Here is an 18,118-nt window from a genome sequence, read left to right on the forward strand (position 1 = left end):
ATGGTAGTGATGCACATCATGGAGAAGATCATTTATGATAGAGATTTCCTACTGAGCCTACAGTTCATCTCAGTCAGCATTAAGAAACCTGAGGAGCTGCCAGTCATCAGAGATGTCATCCTGGACAAAGTCAACAGCAAGAAGCCTCTGGGAAAGCTGCTGAACCCAGCCAGGCGTCTACCAGAGATGTCTACCAGAGATGTCATCCTGGACAAAGTCAACAGCAAGAAGCCTCTGGGAAAGCTGCTGAACCCAGCCAGGCGTCTACCAGGAAGCATGGACCGTGGCTCTGATTTCAGGCCTTCCTCTGGAGAGACAGGCTGGAGAGACGGGCCTCGTCGCCAGTTCTCTCTGTCCGTCGACGTGCAGCTCAACAAGGCAAAGGATGCATGGACGCCTTCTGGAAAGAAGCAGCAGAGTCGTGAGGTGGTCAAGGACACAGAGGAGGCCATGACCCAGGATCTGTTCAACAGAGTGCGTGGCATCTTGAACAAGTTAACCCCCCAGAAGTTCCAACAGCTGACCAAGCAGGTGAGGGAGCTCACCATCGACACAGAGGCACGGCTTAAGGGGGTTATTGACATCATTTTTGAGAAGGCCATCTCAGAGCCCAGCTTCTCTGTGGTCTATGCCAAACTGTGTCACTGCTTTATGGAGCTCGAGGTCCCCAGTGCAGCTAAGCCGGGAAGCTGTGTGACTTTCCGCGGGCTATTGCTCAACCGTTGCAAGGCACAGTTTGATAAGAAACTGAATGCTGCCCAGGTGGAGGAGGAGAAGAAGCTTTGCAAAGAGGAACTGGACCATTACAGAAACAAGGCCAGGAGGTGCTCTCTGGGCAACATTAAGTTCATTGGGGAGTTATTCAAGCTCAAGATTCTGACGGCGGCGACCATGGACAAGTGCATCATCAGTAAGCTGCTCATAACACATGACGAGGACTCCCTGGAGTGCTTGTGTGCACTTATTTCCACCACTGGGAAATACATGGACTTTGAGATGGCCAAGCCCTGCATGGACCAGATGGAGAAGATCATCAAGGAGAGAAAGAACTCCCCCAGGATCCGCTTCATGCTGCAGGATGTGTTGGACCTCCAACAGAATAACTGGGTGCCCAGGCGAGGAGACCAGGGTCCCAAGACCATTGAGCAGATCCACAAAGATGCTGAGATGGAGGTGCAAATGGAGCAGTTGAAGATCCAGCAGGCCGTCGTCTCCAAGGAGTCAATCAGAGGCTCAGCTGACAGATTGGGTGGAGGCCGGCCCGGCAGACAGGGCTCATACACCCCACGACCAGGTAGGGTGGCCAAGGGCTGGAACAGCATCTCCAATTCAACCAACAACAAACACATTAACAACCAGCTACTGGCCCAAGAAAACAAAGGCCCATGGGGTAAAGGCAGCAGCGGTGGACCCAGTGTCAAGCCTGCTGACCCTGGCCCAGAGCTGGGCAGCCGTCCAGCAAGCAGCACCCTGAACAGATTCTCTGATCGGCAGAAATCCTCTTCAGGCTCCTCTCTTCACTCAAACAACAGAGTGCAAGCCAGGAGCACAACAGAGAACATGAAGCAGGATGCTGCTCCTAACCCCCCACCCCCCCAGACCCCCACCAAGCCTGTCTTGCCCGAGGAGGAAGTGGAGAAGAAATCTACAGCCATCATCGAAGAGTACCTCCACATCAACGACATGGAGGAGGCACTGCAGTGTGTACAGGAGTTGAACAGTGGTCAGTTGCTCTCTGTGTTTGTGCGTAATGGCCTGGAGTCCACGCTAGATCGCAGTGCCATCGCCAGAGACCACATGGGGCAGCTGCTGTATCGGCTCATCAAGGCTGGCATATTGCCCATACAGCAGTACTACAAAGGGCTTCAAGCGATTCTAGACGTGGCGGAGGACATGTCTACAGACATCCCACACTTCTGGCTGTATCTGGCTGAGCTGATCACTCCCATGCTCCACAAGGGAGGTATCCCTATGGAACAACTCTTCAAGGAGATCTCAAAGACTCTCATTCCTCTGGGTATGGCTGGTAACCTGTTGATAAACCTTTCTGCATGAGGACAAAAACCTCAATACTGTTTTGAACAATGATCTTTTAAACAATTTAAACTGTTTTAAACAATTTAAACAATGTATTTTGTCAATACTGTTTTGAGCAATGATCTTTTAAACAATTTTAACTGTTTTAAACAATTTAAACAATGTATTTTGTCAATACTGTTTTGAGCAATGATCTTTTAAACAATTTTAACTGTTTTAAACAATTTTAAAAAGTTTTTAACAATTTAAACTGTTTTAAACAATGATAACATGTAAATATAATAATGTATTTTTAAATACCTCAATCATTCTAATGACATCTAATTGTAAATATAATTTATGAAATAAAAATAATAAACTATCTAAAAATTTAAAATGTGTCTTTCTCTAATATGCATCTTCAAAGGTTTAAGGTTTTTACTGTTAAAGCTTGTGTACAGAGTACATTTATATTGCTAGACATTGGAGCAGCAATAGTGTACAATAATACAGTAGAGTACAGTTCGACAATATTCAGGAAATAGTTTGACCCAGCTTCAGCTGATTTGAAAGGTGATTTTTGAAATATTTTTCTTAGTATGCTCTCTGACACTGAAATGAATGAAAAGTGAGCTTCTCTGAGGCTCTCTCTCTCTCACACACCTCACATTTCTGAGTTTGAGAATAATTCTCCTTTTTAATTACACTTTGGTGGTCCTCAGATTCCAGTAGCATGTTTAAGATCAGGTAATTTAAAATGAATTAAATTAAGTTTCCTTTCCACTTTCACCATCTGAGGTTCTACACTCTGGCTTTTCACTTGATTAATCACTCATCTACAGTAGGAAGTCTGGTTATTACATCATGGGGAAATGACATCCTACAAGTTAAAGAAGCAGGACAAGAGGGTTTAGGACATAGTGACATAGAAGCAGATCATAGGGTTGCATGATTCTGTCCATGGTCGTGAAGTTTAGGTTAATGAACTTATCTCCATGCACAACCATTTAATGTCAGGTTGAGCTTCAAAACAATTTATACCTTGTAACACCACCAGTATAGATGTTGCATTGATAGTGATACACTGTATTCAATTGGAAATGCACCTTTTGTCAAGTGAGAGTTGAGCGAGAAGCTGCTCACTTTACACTACTAGAAATGTGTGCAGCTGTCACATTCAGCTGCGTTCAAAGCACCCGTCTGTGAGAGTGGGGAGGGCAGCAGGTGGTGTCTGCCAATGACACCTTAGCTAATGACAAACTAACTTAAAGTACATCTGCCTCCTGTATAAACAGCTGATAGAATATTAAGTCAACTTTGACTTCATGCGTGACATTACCATCTCATTGCCACTGGAAGATACTGGCTCTGAAACCAACTTCACAGCAGGAAGTGATAGGATTGAGAAGAGCTTGTACTTGAGCTATTTTCACACAAACAAATTGTCCCAGAATAGGTTTCAAGTTGTTAATGACACCACTACACTAAAATGCTCAGGTTGGGAACCCATATGTTCATGCATATTTCCCCATGCATCTGTACACATAAAGCAGGTGATTCTGAGATCACATATTTACAAAGCACTGGACAAAGAAAAAGGCTGATTATTGTATTTCGAGTTAATTTATATTTACAGTACATATTATGAAAATGCCTAAATCGTGTACATTAAAAAGACAATCATCACAACCACATCTGTACAGGCTGTACATGTGTATTAGAGCAAGTTGTGTTACCACAAAAACAAACAAACAAATTAAATCAAACTAAGATAATCTAGTCAAATCTCCAATAATGCTGTGCTCTTGTCGTTCATTGGTTTCATTTGCTGGATTGTATTGTATTGTTGGACCATATTACACAGTAGAATTCTCAGTATCCATTTGTAACCGAGTGTACAATGGAATCAAATTCAGTTACATTTGTACACTCCGATAAATAAACACTTGAGGATTTGACCATGCGTTAGTCAGTGCAGGTTTTATTCCTCCTCTGAAGTGTGGTGGTTGCAGTACTGCTGTAGTAGGAGCTCCACCTCTGCTCTCTGTGCCAGGCTGTTGGCTTTACCTTGGAAGCGCCCATTCTTCCCTGCTCCCTTCCCCTGGAGTATCTCAAGCACCCTGCAGAGGGCAGACACAGTACAGCAGCATTCAGATGACCATAATGGGGGTTAAGGACTACAGTTACCCGAGTTCTAACATTTGTATAATTAAGTCCCATGTGTACACAATTATTAACCCACTCCGCCCGGAAAGTGAAGGACATGTACAGTACAGTGTACACCTCCCACACATTTTCATTTATGTGCCAAATTCATTGTTGACTGGCGGAAAGGCATTTTATTGAGTGCCAAACAATACTACCCGTATGCACCTTTTTAGTACCTTACTTATAATGTAGCAGCAACAGCCGCTTTTAGTATAGCTCAATGTGAAACTGGCATAAATCGCATTAACACTCTTGAGATGCTGTGCAATATTGGTGCTGGTGTGCATATATGGCATGAGGCCGAGGTCCAACTGCAGCACACCAGTGCCAATATCTCATGTTATAGCACTCCCCCCCCGTATGTGTAAAACTGCTTTACCACTTTTAACCTGGCGTCCCTACATTGAGCATGACTATGATATTAGAAAAAATGAAACAAAAACAAAACTTGAAAAAGCTCACGGTTGTGAGCTTGATACATTTTCTCCACGTACCATTGTACGACAAAATATAAAATGGGGCTCAAGTGGTAATTGGTTACATATTATATTCAGGTTTGATAGGGTATGCTTCCAGTGGTATGTCTTACCGTGGTCCCATCTTGGTCACTGTTCCACTGGGTCCGGCAAGCAGAAACAGCCCAGGTCCCTTCTCCTCTCCAACAGTCAGGAATATCAATGTTTCCTATGAGCAGACAGTAAGAAGTCAGTGTTGACAAAATGGTCTCATTGGTAAGAGAAACAGAAACTCAGACTGTTAAGATAAAATCTTACCTCTGTGCCTATTTCGTTGGCAATGATGTTCATGAACTCGTTATCGCCTTCTTTTCTATGGGCAGAAAATAACATAAGTGATAACAGTTTCCACTCAAAAATAAATGGGAATTCTGTTGGATACGCTTGTTCAAGAGACTCACTCACTTGTGCAAGCTGAAGAAGTTTCCTCTCTGTGTGTTGCTCTTGAAGTTCTGTGCAATGAGGACAGCCATGTCTCGCAGGAGGCTCAGGTTACTCTGTCAGCAGTTACAATTAGTGTAATGTGAGATTACTGTACGTTTACAAAGGAAATACAGGGTATATTCAAAGGATTTTCTGGCTTACTTTCTGTAGCAGCTTAACAGACTTCTGGAGTTTGTCTACTGCCTCTACATGCTCGTCAGGCCCAGTTCTGTTGAAAAGACATGGATGGAAAGAGAATTTTCTCAGATCAAGTTGTTTCACAAGGTCTTGGAATTAGGTCTGCACATTGCTGAAAGATCTATAGAATGATGTTTTTGCTGTTCTTCAGTGATATACTGTAGGTGTTGACAGAGCTTCATAACATTAAATGGCTGAAAGTCTGAAAGAAAATTAGTCTGAAAGAAATTAGATCATGCTCTGGGTTTACTCTGAATATGAGTTCTCTTTGAACTTGCATGTTTACTTGTATGCCATTGCCAACTTGTATGCCAAGGATTCAAGATCCAAGTTAACTAGCATACTGTTTTTCAAGGCACCATGTCATTGTTCCGACGTCCCGTTGGTCCGACTGGCCCCATACTAACCCTATCCCCCTAACCCTAACCACATGCGGAAGCCACAGGGTGAGTCTTAACCGGCTACGTAGTCGGACTAATGGGATGTCGGAATTATGGCAGTCCGCTTTTTGAATGTGTTGTGCAGTCCTATTTGGAATCACTAATTTGGGATTATGATCGTTTAGAAGTGTAGAGTAACTAAGAACTCACTTCAACAGAGAAACCAGCGACCGTTCTGTGCTGTAGCTTTTCTCAGCATACTTCAGAACCCTGTTCCCCGCCAGGAAGATCAAGTTAGTTTTATTCTTCTTCCCTTTCTCTGTCCCAAGTAGCTTTATTACCTAAACGGAATTATTTGAGATTGTTATAAAGTGAAATAAACTGAGCAAGAATATACAAAAAATAGATTATATAAACTGTCAATGCTTTATATTATATAGGTTTTTGTCACCTGTAAGTGACTGAGATTAGACACATGGGTTCCACAGCACATGTTGGCATCAACACCCTCAATATCAATGATCCGAATTGGTCCTGCATGATCATCTGGCAGACCTCTGCTCCTCACCTGTGTAAAAATGTACCCTTATTGGTCATATAAAACAAGTAGCATGATGGGTTAATCCATATAGTCATTTAGTCGTAAAATTTAATTCATAAAAAAAACAGTGTCGTTTGTGAATAGAAAGAAAGTGAAAGTAAATCAAAGAAAATGCTATGGCAGAGCCACAGAGTGCTTACCTTTTCCACAGCGGGGTCGTCTATAGACAGAAGCTGTACATTGACAGGGACCTGGGCTCTGATCTTGTCATTGACAGCTTCCTCCAGGGCCAGGAGCTGGGCAGGCTTCATACACGGAGTGTCCAGCTCTATGGAGCTTCGCTGACGCCCCAACTCCCTGCAACAGCCCAGACCACAGAGACAATGGTCAAAAGACGAGTAGTCTGTCTGTCTTCAAAATTCTTTATTGGGAATAACCCCTTGAGATAAACCATGTCTAAAGATCATCTGGAGAGTTGACAATGATGAATTCCTTTCAATGATTAAGGTTTTGATCCAAGTTGCTGGAGTGATACAAACAGAGATATGACAGAATAAAATAGGACAAAACTTGATTGATCAGGTGGGAAATGTTCTAGTTTTAGTGGGCAATGATTCGATGCAGTAGCAATAGCATGTAACCCCTAAAATACTTAATACAATGCTGCAACTGAAAAAAAACTGCATTTGTGTCATAAAAGTGAAATCATGAATATACCAGGATGTGGTCTTGTATCCAAACATGCCATCTGCCAATGCAGTGATCAGGTGTTGACCTAATTGAAAAGAGAAAAACATAATTGTATTTATTATTTTACTTATCCAAACTGTACTAACAGCCACAACAATATGGTTTCAGTGCAATACATATGCAGAAATTGGGAAATTCTTCTTTTTAAGATTTGTTTTTGGCTTTTTCTGCCTTTATTGATAGTTTCAAGTGAAGACAGGAAAGAGGGAGAGAGAAGGGGAGAGACATGCAGCAAAGGTCGCCAGGAACGGGACTCGAACACGTCAATGTGGCATGGTTGCGCCTAGACCACTAGGCGCCCCAGAAATTGTGAAATTCTGAGAGAATATCTTTCTACTTCTAAACACCTGTCCTAATTTCAGCTCACCCGAGTGCTGCTGCATGTGGTCAAACCTGCGGTCCCAGTCCACCTTCAGCTGCACCTCCTGCCCCACCGCCAGAGCAGAGCACACAAAGTGCACGGCCTCAGCCCCCTGCCTGGTCACTCTCAACACAGACACGTCTGCTATCAGCCCATGGTCATCTGGCTGAGGAACAACAAAGCAGGGCATGATAAGTGCCAACATACTGTAAATTAATTCAAGTGTGTGTGTGTGTGTGTGTGTGTGTGTGTGTGTGTGTGTGTGTGTGTGTGTGTGTGTATGTATGCGTATGCACGTGTGCTTGTTATTTACCACTTAACCACAGCATGCCTATTCTGGGGGAACATAATGCCAATTTTCCCAATTTGTGGCAAAGATATTTGGTTTAGACAGAAAGATCAAAGATCTGCCAATAACAATTTGCGTCCTCACTTTTGTCTTCAATGTTTGTGTTTACACAAACCCTCAAAGCTGGACATAGGAGAGGAGCCCCACAAAAAATAACTACCAACTACCTGTACTGAAATTGAATGATACACTTATTACTGTAAATTCTGCTTACTTGACCACCTCCCTCAGGAAACAAGATGGTGTCTTGGAGTTTGACATTAAAACCCTTCAGGGTTTCTTTCTTTCCATTGACTTCTTGCTTCAGTTCGGCAGGGCAGCAGGACACCACCGAGGTGACAAACTACAGAATTATGTATAATAACTTAATGCAAGTTATGCAAGACAAACATTCAACTGCTGTGTCATGTGTCCTTATTGTGGAAAGCCAATTTATTATTTCTGTTAATATTATGCACCAGGGTGCATGCATGAGATATTTTATTTACTTCAAAGCTGTCTGAATGTGTGTGTATAAAAGTAAGTCATATCATAACATGTCACTATAACTTAAACTACGTATTGCTTTGAGCAAGTATTACATTATTAGGAAAAGCAATAGACATTAGGCTGTGCACTGCATTCGTTACAGGCTGCACAGAGAATAAAACACGTGTTTAGGTCCCATAAAACTGTAAACTAGCACCATGCTAACGCTATAGCTACTGTTTGTATGAATCAAATTGCTGTCATGGTTCTCGAGCTTCCATCAAGCTTCTGGTCTTGCAACGTGGACTAGTAATCGCATGCATGCAGCTAATAATTATTCCATACCTCTTTCATATAGCAATCCCGCTGACACTGGAAAGCCATGTTTAAAATAAATGTATAAAGACCTTTATACCACACTCGCACGCCTTACAAAACAGCTGCCTGTCAGCTAAGTACTGTACTAGTAAGTACGGAGGGCAAGTTAGGACACATTTTACGCACGTGCAGCTACAGTGGCAAGTGGGAGGTCGCCCAGGCCCTAGCCCCGCTTGGAACCCTACGTACAGTTTGTTTACACTACACTTTACGTAGCCCTGAAACATGACTGCCATGATGATTATCATAAATACGAGAGTCATGAACCATGGCTACACTTTACGTAGAGTGTAGTGTAAACAAACTGTATGTAGGTAGGGTTCCGAGCGGGGCTAGCCCAGACCCCATGTACGTTGCAGAATGGTTCTCTCAACGTCCTGGGGGTCCCCAAATGACAGTAAAGTGACAATTAAAACATATACAATATATTGTATTGTATAGCGGTATGTATATTTTTTATAACTATATGGTCTTGTACCTGCAATGTATGGCTATGACTGTAGTCTAATGTAAATTAGGCCTACGTTTTTAGGGTAAAGAATTTTTTTCCCAATCGTATTTTGAGCTAGCTATGCAAATCCTGTCTGTCTGTCTGTTTGTCTGTCTGGCACTCGGGATTCGTCGGGAAGCTGGGCGTACCAGCCAAATTCTACAACCTCCTCACACGACGGGATGAAGGCATGTGTGAGCAGTGTGGTATGTAATGTATTATGAATTCTCACAGCATCTTGGCACCATTATTCTCTATAGCTAGAGAATTGCACAGGTCTACCCTGTGCAAGGCCAATCAACTGTTCATGTCTCTGGTTTGCAATGCCTGCCTAAATGACTGTTTTCACCAAAACCAATAGGCCTGCATTTTCGTTAGTTAAATCATTTTTTTATTGAAACTCTATTAAGCATGCACAAAGCGATAATGTTATACAAAATGTCACATAAGTAATAACTTAAAAATCAGCACAAAAGTGTTAAAAATAAAATATGTACAAAGTTTAGCACACGATCTTAGGTGAGACATTATCAGTGCACTATCATGGCAGCCAACACAGATCCAGATCCAGCCATATGCAGATCCAGAAACAACCGTGGGTGTATGGGAAACAACAATCAGTCAGACTGAGGGAGAAGAAGAAGGTGATCACAGTCATTATTTCAATTTTCATGATAGGATCATATTGGAATATATCATATGTGTTGGGGGTAAAGCGTAACATAATATTAATTATGTAATAATGTCACTATCATCTACATTCATAATTCATTTTACAAATTGGGTAATAATAGTATTACAGTTACTATGTCAAGTATTTCTTTCAGAAACTATACAATATGTATTATTATTTTTATTAACAATAGCCTAATGCAATAAACAATAATAAGGCTGGAGTACTGTGGTGGGAGGGGTTATATTATACATTACTACACTTACATCAAAGAAATCATCCATACTAGGTTTTATTCCAATGTTTTTGTTGCCAATGTCCGACAATGTCTGAAAAGGAAGACCAAACCTTTATACACTGTAAAATACTGATACAAATGTAACAATGAGTATTTTGCTGGATACAGATTCCACTTCAACTTAGACAAAATGTGAAAAACAGCACACTGAGATAAATCTCAGATGCAACACATTGGGATCAACTGAGATAAAGCTACAGCACATTGAGATCAACTGAGATACATTATATTCAGATCAACTGAGATATAGCTACAGTATACATTGAGAGCAAGTGAGCTACAGCCATGCAGTGTATCGAGAATGAGATCCAACGGAGATAGCTAACAGTACTTATAGTACATCGAGATGCAGCTGATCCCTTTATCTCAACTCACATCCATATAACCCTCCAACTCTTCCTTTCCATCCTCTTCCTCATTTTCCCAGTCTCTCCAGTTGTCAAAGTCCGTATTGATCCAGCTGGGCTACAGAGAAACATGGAGAAAGACCACATGATGACTGTGTTGGCTATAAACCCTATACTTCATAATCCCTAACCTAGTGGGCCACTTTTGGTAAGCAGAACTGGCGGTGCTGGATATGACAAATAGCCACAAAAAAAAGAAATCGCATCGCATTGATCTTGTGAGCTTCTAGATCGGCAAACACTGGCAGTACAGTACTAGTACATGATTTAAAACACATATAGTATATATATATATATATATACACACACAGATTTATATATACAGATTTTTTTAAACATAGTATGTCTTGTAAATATTTCAAAGCACATACCCTGGACTCGTCTTTCTGCAGTCGAGGCCATGCCACATCAGGCTTGAGCTTCCTCAACAAAAAATTGATGGTACGATCATACACCCTCTCTCTGGAATCCTTTTGAGAAAGAAGGGGGTTAGCTGGAAACGTAGATACCTTTTAAAAGTTTCATTAATATTCTTTATTATATTCATATTTTGATACAATGTCTGTATAATATGCAAAGAAGATATGTCACCGGACCTAAATCTTTGCTTTAGGATCACATACATAAGTGTGTATGTGATTCCCCCATATGGTTGAGCAGAGTCCCTGCTCAAAATAGCAGATCAACAAGCTCACAAGGTGTTGCAACGCATTGTAAACATGTCAATCTGCTATTTTCTGCGAATGTTTTCCCTCAGAATATGGATCCCAGGGTTTAAGTGGATAATACAAAAAAGCGGATATTTACCCCGAGCATGATTTTGGCGTAGAGGTTCACCTCGTTATAGATCCATTCATCTTGATCATTTTTGCAACTGTTGTGGGTACACAGAAGATAGATACAACAGACACACATAGAGGATACAATAATGTTATTACACACAGGGATTACAATACACACAAAGTATTAGGTTACAATCGATTTACAGAGGATACAATATACTATATTACTATACTAATATATTACTCACCATAGAACAATTTTCTCCTTCTGAATATCAACCCGGACTTCCTTTGGTTTCTGCACCCAGACGTTGACATGGACATACTTTTTCCTGTCAAACCATACCATCTTTGCTGGTTGACTATTAGGAAACAAAAACACTGTTATTCTTGGTATAGCCTACTCAAGCTCAAGCATTGGGTGTATGAATGATGATGAATGATGATAACTTCATGAAAGTTTATTCAAGAGCACTATATGACTGTATTCAAGCGAGACTATACTTTGCTTAGATTAGAATAGTCCGGCAGCTGACTTGCCCAAATGTGCCCAAAATGTGCTGACCTCATCACATTTGTCCTGACCTCATCACATTTGTCATTTGTGTTTTTAGCCCAAGGAGTGTTTTTTGTGCAAAACTAATGCTTGGAATGGATTCAGTAGCATGAACCCCCCCCCCCCCCCCCCCTAGTTGTGTCACATGTCACATGCTACTTAAAGCATAATAAAGTTTGTCATTTTGGCCTGCCATAGGATGTTAATGGTAGGGTCACAAGAAACCCCTATAAGAAATGCTCAATACTGACAACCGGTCAGCAAGCGGATTCATGAATGTATGTATAGACAATATTTTTAGGCCATTAAAAAAGACTATACCAAATTTCCCACTTTAAACAAAAGAAGCCTGTCGGCTGCCGGACTAGAAGCACATGGTGTCTCTTGACCCCAAACCAAGATTTCACATTACATAGTGACAAATTCACAACACTTACCTCTCCTCTGGCCTGGCAATCTTTGGAGGCCTGTTGAACCCTCCCGCCATTTTGTTCTGTAGACTGTAGAGTGTAGACAATTCAGAAGGTAGAAGCTTTTGTATGGTATTCCCTCTGAGAGTGTATGAACTGAATAGAGGTGGTACAAACCGCCTGGTATACTGTATCTGTTCAACTGCAACCCTATGGCACTATTTATAGACCAGTTGTATAGGCTACCAGCTGCTTGGGGTAAATGAATCCCTCAACCCCGCCCCCGACCCTTTAGGGGTTGGCTCTGGAACTCTCTGGAAAGCTGAGGAATCACTTGTGTGTTTACTTCAAAGCTGATCATAAAAGCATCATTAATATGTTGCTTATATTGTTGCTTATATATCTCTCGAGACAGATTGTTAAGGTGCTGTTTTCACTTTGTTTTGCTGATGGGTTCCCATATTGCTTTCTAAACGTAATTTTTGTCAAACCATGCAGTAAACACGGGTATATTTTAATATATACAGCAATACATGGCAACTTGAGGTACTCTTCTTTAATACTTCATCATGACTTTTCACAAAAAAACAAAAAAATAATATCCTGGGGGGGCCCTATCATCGATGAAAAATCGATGAAATATGTGGGTATTATTTTAATAAACCCGTGTGAAGTGAGGGGCACTATTATCATTATACATCATCATATATCATCTAATTCTGGCCAATCACAATTTGCGTCCTCACTTTTCCATCTTCACTTTTCTGCCCTGACTTTTAGCTTCAATATGTACTTTGCTCAGCCAATTAAATCATCGCTATGGGGTGATCAGTCAATCACTAGCCAATGTTTGTGTTCACACAAACCCAGAAAGCTGGGCAGAGGGGCTAGCACCCCTTTGGTCCACCCATTCCTGGGTGTATGGGATTTTTCTCTATCACTCTATCACTAAACTCAGATGAAACGCCTGTAGAAACAGGGATATGGGCAGGGAAACAAACATACCATCTATAATATCACTGAGCATCATGAATGTACTGAAAGACCCCAGACATGATCAGCAACATTTTGAAAATTGCAAAAATATAATTGTCCGCTTGAAAATCACCTGTGTTTTAGTGTTCTAGGGTTAAGCAAGTATTAATAATAATAATAATAATAAGGGGTGCACGATTATGAAATTATGACCGATATCCGATCTCCGATTATTTGCATTCAGGTTTTTTATAACAGAAGCCCAGGGGCAAGTATTAAACAGACATAATACAATATGAAAATAAAACTCCCCCCCCCCCACCCACAATACCAAGGATAGTCGGTAAAACAGTCTGGAGAAAATAAAAAATAAAGATTATTTAAGACATATCTGCCAATAATGATTCTGACCGATTCCAATATTATACAGAGGACCACAATGGAAACAAGCCTAGACCCTAGGTGGGGCTTGGCCCAAAGCCTGTTAATAAAGTATTCAATCAATCAATAAATAGCCTATACTACTCTTTTCACAACTTTCACAACTGAATGAGATGAGTACACAAATTAAATGAATAAAAATGTAAATATATTATTTATATTTGAATTGGCTTTTGTTCTAGACTAGAAGTACTACTAGACACTTTTGATTTATATTGAACTCATTGATGAGTTTATTTTTCTTTGCTGGTGAAAACCGATTAAATAATCGGGATTATTTTGAGACCGATCCGATACCGATATGGCATTTTTTATGGACGATATGGCCGATTCCGATATGCTACAGATTACATTGTGCATTCTTAAGAATAATAGCTCAAATGTATATAGCTAGCGCTTATCTAAATACCCAAAGCGCTTTACATAAAGCACTATATAGGAACAGACTTTAATCAAGAAAACAAAAACAGCATTACAACATGATTAGGAACATGGTGGGACAATCAATGTAGTTCACCAAAACACACACACACAGGACAATAAATTGGTTAAAAAGCATTTAATTTAAAGTCTATGGAGCATACACAAAGCAATCATTTATGTCATATTACAAAATGTCACATACATAAGTAAAAAATATTTTTTTTGGACAAGCCAACAAACGTCAGCACAAAAGTGTTAAAATATGTACAAAGTTTAGCACATGCTCTTCTAGAGGTGAGACTGTTATCAGTACACTTCTCATGGCAGCTAACAACGATCCAGATCCAGAAGTGCAGATCCATGTATGGGGGACGATCAGTCAGACTGAGGGAGAAGAAGAAGGTGATCACAATCATTATTTCATGATAGGATTATATTGAAATATATAATTTGTGATGGGGTTAAACGCGTAAAATATGAATTATGTAATATTATTACTATAATGAGTATATCATTCATTTGGTTAATATTATTACAGTTACTATGTCAAGTATTTCTTTAAAAAACTATATATCAAATGTATTATTATTATTTATTTTTAATAGATTACTACACTTACATCACTGAAATCATCCATAGTAGGTTTTGGTCCTATGTCTTTGCCCGCAATTTCATTCATTTTCTGAAAAGGAAGAACAAACCTTTATGAGTATTCTGTTGTATACATTTCCACTTTTTCCACAAAACAGCACTGAGATACACCTAGATGCAGTTGGGATCAACTGAGATATTCTATACAGCACATTAAGATCAAGTGAACTACAGCTACAGTTCATTGAGATCCAACAGAGATAGCTAACAGTACTTCGAGATGCAGCTGATCTTACAGAGAAACCCTTTAGCTCAACTCACATCCATATAATTGTCATACTCTTCCTTTCCATCCTCTTCCTCATGTTCCCAGTCTCTCCAGTTGTCAAAGTCTGTAGCGATCCAGCTGGGCTACATAGAAGCATGGAGAAAGACCACATGATGACTGTGTTGGCTATTAACCAAAAAAATAACCAATTTAAAAGCTCACAACGCATTGCATTGTGAGCTTGTAGATGAGCTTGTAGATCGGCAAACACTGACACTCTGACAGTACAGTACTCCATTATTAGCAACACATAGGCCAATTATAGTAAATATATATTTCAAGTTTTACTGTATATCCTGAAGAACATTGAAATACCTTGTCCTCGTCTTTCTGCAGTCGAGGCCATGGCACATCACCCTTGAGCTTCCTCAGCAACAGATTGATGGTACGATCATTCACCTTCTCTCTGCAATCCTTTTGAGCAGGGAAAGTTTATTATGTTCTTTATTATATTCATATTTTGTTACAATGTATAATATGGAAAGAAGATATTGTCGCTGTCAGGAGGAAACGACCTAACTCCATTTTAGATTATTTTGTTTTTTTATTTTTTGTTTATTTTCGTTGTGAGCTTGTCGATCTGCTATTTTCAGCAAAGATATTTAATGTTGAGCAAAAACATTAAAGACACTATAGCATTGAGCCCTGCGATCCTAAAGAAAGAAAAGGTTATGGTCAGGTGAGGTGACATATCTCTGCTGTCGGGGAGAAACCACCTAACTCCAAAATATTCATTTTCCAGGAAATGAAAAATATACTTTTCAGGAAATAAAGAAAACCTTATATTTTTAAAACAATGCAATATTGCTTCAATTTAAGATCAAGTGAACTACAGCTGGTATTGTGACTATATAATGGATAATACAAAAAAGTGGATTCTTACCGCGACCATGAGTTTGTCGTAAAGTTTCAACTCGTTGTAGATCCAATCATCTTCATCATTTTTGCAACTGTTGTAGGTACACAGAAGATACAACAGATTATTATACACAGAGGATACAATAATATTATTACACATGCACAGAGATTACAATGCATGAATGCACACAGTCAGAGTATAGGCTACAATAGATGTACAGAGGATACAACATAGCCTACTATTCAGCTGAATTTATATACTGTGCATGCGTGCGTGCGTGTGTGCGTGCGTGCGTGCGTGCGTGCGTGTGTGTGTGTGTGTGTTTGTGTGACTCTGTGACAGAGATTAGAGAGGAGAGAGAAAGAGTGTGTGAGAGACAAGGGGAGATAACAATAGTTCTTGACTCACCGTAGAATAATTTTTTCCTTCTGAAATTCAACCTGGACATTCTTTGGTTTCTGCACACAGACGTTGACAGTGACATACTTTTTACTGTCAAACCATATCATCCTTGCTGGTTGGCTATTAGGAAACAAAAGCAGTGTTAGCTCAAGTATTAGGTCAATGATGTGACGGCCCTGCCCTGAATATAACTTTATGAAAGTTTGTGCTCTTTAATAAACTTTCATAGTTATCATCATCACCATTGCCCTTATACTCTGCTTATTCATGAGGATTTACTTATACATTAGAAGCACATAATGTATTTTGACATAGACTAAGAGACCCCAAACCAAGATTTAATATTACATAGTCCAGTGACAAACTCTGAAACTCACAACACTTACCTCTCCTCTGGCCTGATAATCTTTGGAGCCTTGTTCATTGTGTTCTGTAGGCAATTCAGAAGGTAGAAGTTTGTATGGTATTTTCGCTGAGTACTTGAACTGAACAGAGATGGTACAAATTAACAAATGCAACCCTGTCCCTGTGGCACTATTTTTAGACCATTGTTATCACCTGCTTTGGGGACATGACTCCCTCAACCACTTGGGGGTTGGCTGTGGGAAAGCTGAGGAATCAGGACCACCCCCATTTGGATGGGAGGGGGTTCAGGAGGGTTGGGGGAAGGTGTTAAAGGGGCCCAGTCAGGTAAACAAACAACAACAACAGATGGCATTCTCACAGGATGCATGCAGGATGGTAAGTTAACGAAGAGCCCCACATTGTTTTGTTTGAATATTAGTGGCAAGTTTTCCTTTCATTTTATTTATTCCATTTTTGGCTTTACAAGAACAAGAACACCTGGTGTAGGACAGTGGAGGGAGAGTTGAAGACCCTGCATCTCACCTGGGGTTCTGGGACTTTTTTTGCTGCCCTACATGCCAGCCGGCATAAAAGGCAGAAATGAATTAAGTGAGTACATGATTGCATTCATGTTTGGAACCAGGCTGCATTTCCGAGTAGGCCTAATGAAAAATGGTCAATCTGATGATTTGAACATGCAGGTACAATAACAGACCTATAAATGGTAGGATGCAAGGAGGGGAGAGAACGGAACACTGTCCCCCCCCTCCCAGTGAGCTGTGGCGTTCCACAAGGAAGCATACTAGGGACTTTACTCTTCCTAATATATGTAAACGACATGACATCAGCTTGTGACTGCAACTTGTTCCTGTTCGCAGATGCTAGTCTCGGACAGGACAAACTGCAGGTTGAAAAGACCCTCAGCTCTGAACTCGGTAGAATCTGCACCTGGCTCGCTGATAACAAACTATCCATACACCTGGGAAAAACTGAATCCATTCTCTTCGGATCAAATAGTAATCTCAGCAAGGCAGATGGCTTCTTGGTTAGAGTGGGTGAGAATATTATCACATGAAATTATGAAATTACCTACCTGGAGGCTAATCTTTCCGGTGATAAAATGGCCACCAACGTAATCAAAAAAGTAAATCAAAGAACAAGATTCCTTATCTCCTCACTGGTTAACAAAAACACCTTGAAGACCTTCGTACAAGGTTTCTTTGACAATGCATGCGCCTCTTGGTACCACAGCACCTCAAAGGCCCTTAAAACAAGGCTCCAGACCTCCCAAAACAAACTGGTCAGGCTCCTACTTGGCCTCACCCCCCGAACCCACCTCACCCCTGCCCACTTTGACAGGCTGGAATGGCTTAGGGTCGACGACAGAGTACAGCATCTTGCAATGGGTCTGGTCCACAAGATTCGATACACCACCAAGATACCCATGTACCTGTCTAAATACTTCCTTAATGTTAACGAAGTCCACACCCACAACACCAGAGGGAGTGCAACAAACCATGTAGCCTTCAACCCAGATTCGGCACAAACAAG

At 40.6% G+C, this 18,118-nt stretch overlaps 3 protein-coding genes across 4 annotated transcripts; all 3 read right to left on the reverse strand.

Annotated features, from left to right (window-relative positions):
• Window positions 1-3,643: 3,643 nt before the first annotated feature.
• On the reverse strand, window positions 3,644-8,657 carry aarsd1 (alanyl-tRNA synthetase domain containing 1). 2 transcript variants are annotated; one of them, XM_083787129.1, is made up of 12 exons: window positions 8,555-8,657; window positions 7,956-8,084; window positions 7,399-7,558; window positions 6,999-7,056; window positions 6,482-6,638; window positions 6,192-6,308; window positions 5,951-6,081; window positions 5,325-5,391; window positions 5,145-5,236; window positions 4,998-5,052; window positions 4,814-4,908; window positions 3,644-4,136 (listed from the first exon to the last, which is right to left on the reverse strand). In XM_083787129.1, the coding sequence occupies exons 1-12, from the start codon at window positions 8,591-8,593 to the stop codon at window positions 3,998-4,000; spliced, it is 1,239 nt and encodes a 412-aa protein (XP_083643255.1). In that variant the 5' UTR covers window positions 8,594-8,657; the 3' UTR covers window positions 3,644-3,997. The 2 variants fall into 2 exon arrangements, with proteins under 2 accessions (XP_083643255.1, XP_083643256.1); XM_083787130.1 differs by lacking the exon at window positions 7,956-8,084 and having other exon boundaries at window positions 8,555-8,645.
• An 850-nt stretch (window positions 8,658-9,507) lies between these two features.
• Window positions 9,508-12,387, reverse strand: LOC310874011 (putative protein PTGES3L). Its single transcript, XM_083786671.1, has 7 exons — window positions 12,231-12,387; window positions 11,486-11,599; window positions 11,263-11,329; window positions 10,827-10,925; window positions 10,424-10,513; window positions 10,017-10,079; window positions 9,508-9,703 (listed from the first exon to the last, which is right to left on the reverse strand). Exons 1-7 carry the CDS (start codon window positions 12,278-12,280, stop codon window positions 9,695-9,697), a joined length of 492 nt encoding a protein of 163 aa, XP_083642797.1. The 5' UTR covers window positions 12,281-12,387; the 3' UTR covers window positions 9,508-9,694.
• A 2,030-nt stretch (window positions 12,388-14,417) lies between these two features.
• Window positions 14,418-16,646, reverse strand: ptges3l (prostaglandin E synthase 3 like; the record flags this gene model as incomplete). The annotated part of the gene is made up of 7 exons (XM_083787586.1): window positions 14,418-14,426; window positions 14,662-14,724; window positions 14,955-15,044; window positions 15,277-15,375; window positions 15,845-15,911; window positions 16,229-16,342; window positions 16,609-16,646. The coding sequence occupies 7 exons, from the start codon at window positions 16,644-16,646 to the stop codon at window positions 14,418-14,420; spliced, it is 480 nt and encodes a 159-aa protein (XP_083643712.1).
• Between the last annotated feature and the right edge of the window lie 1,472 nt (window positions 16,647-18,118).

The sequence above is a fragment of the Protomyctophum parallelum genome (assembly GCF_964188405.1).
Source record: "Protomyctophum parallelum genome assembly, chromosome: 17".
Classification (NCBI taxonomy): domain Eukaryota; kingdom Metazoa; phylum Chordata; class Actinopteri; order Myctophiformes; family Myctophidae; genus Protomyctophum; species Protomyctophum parallelum.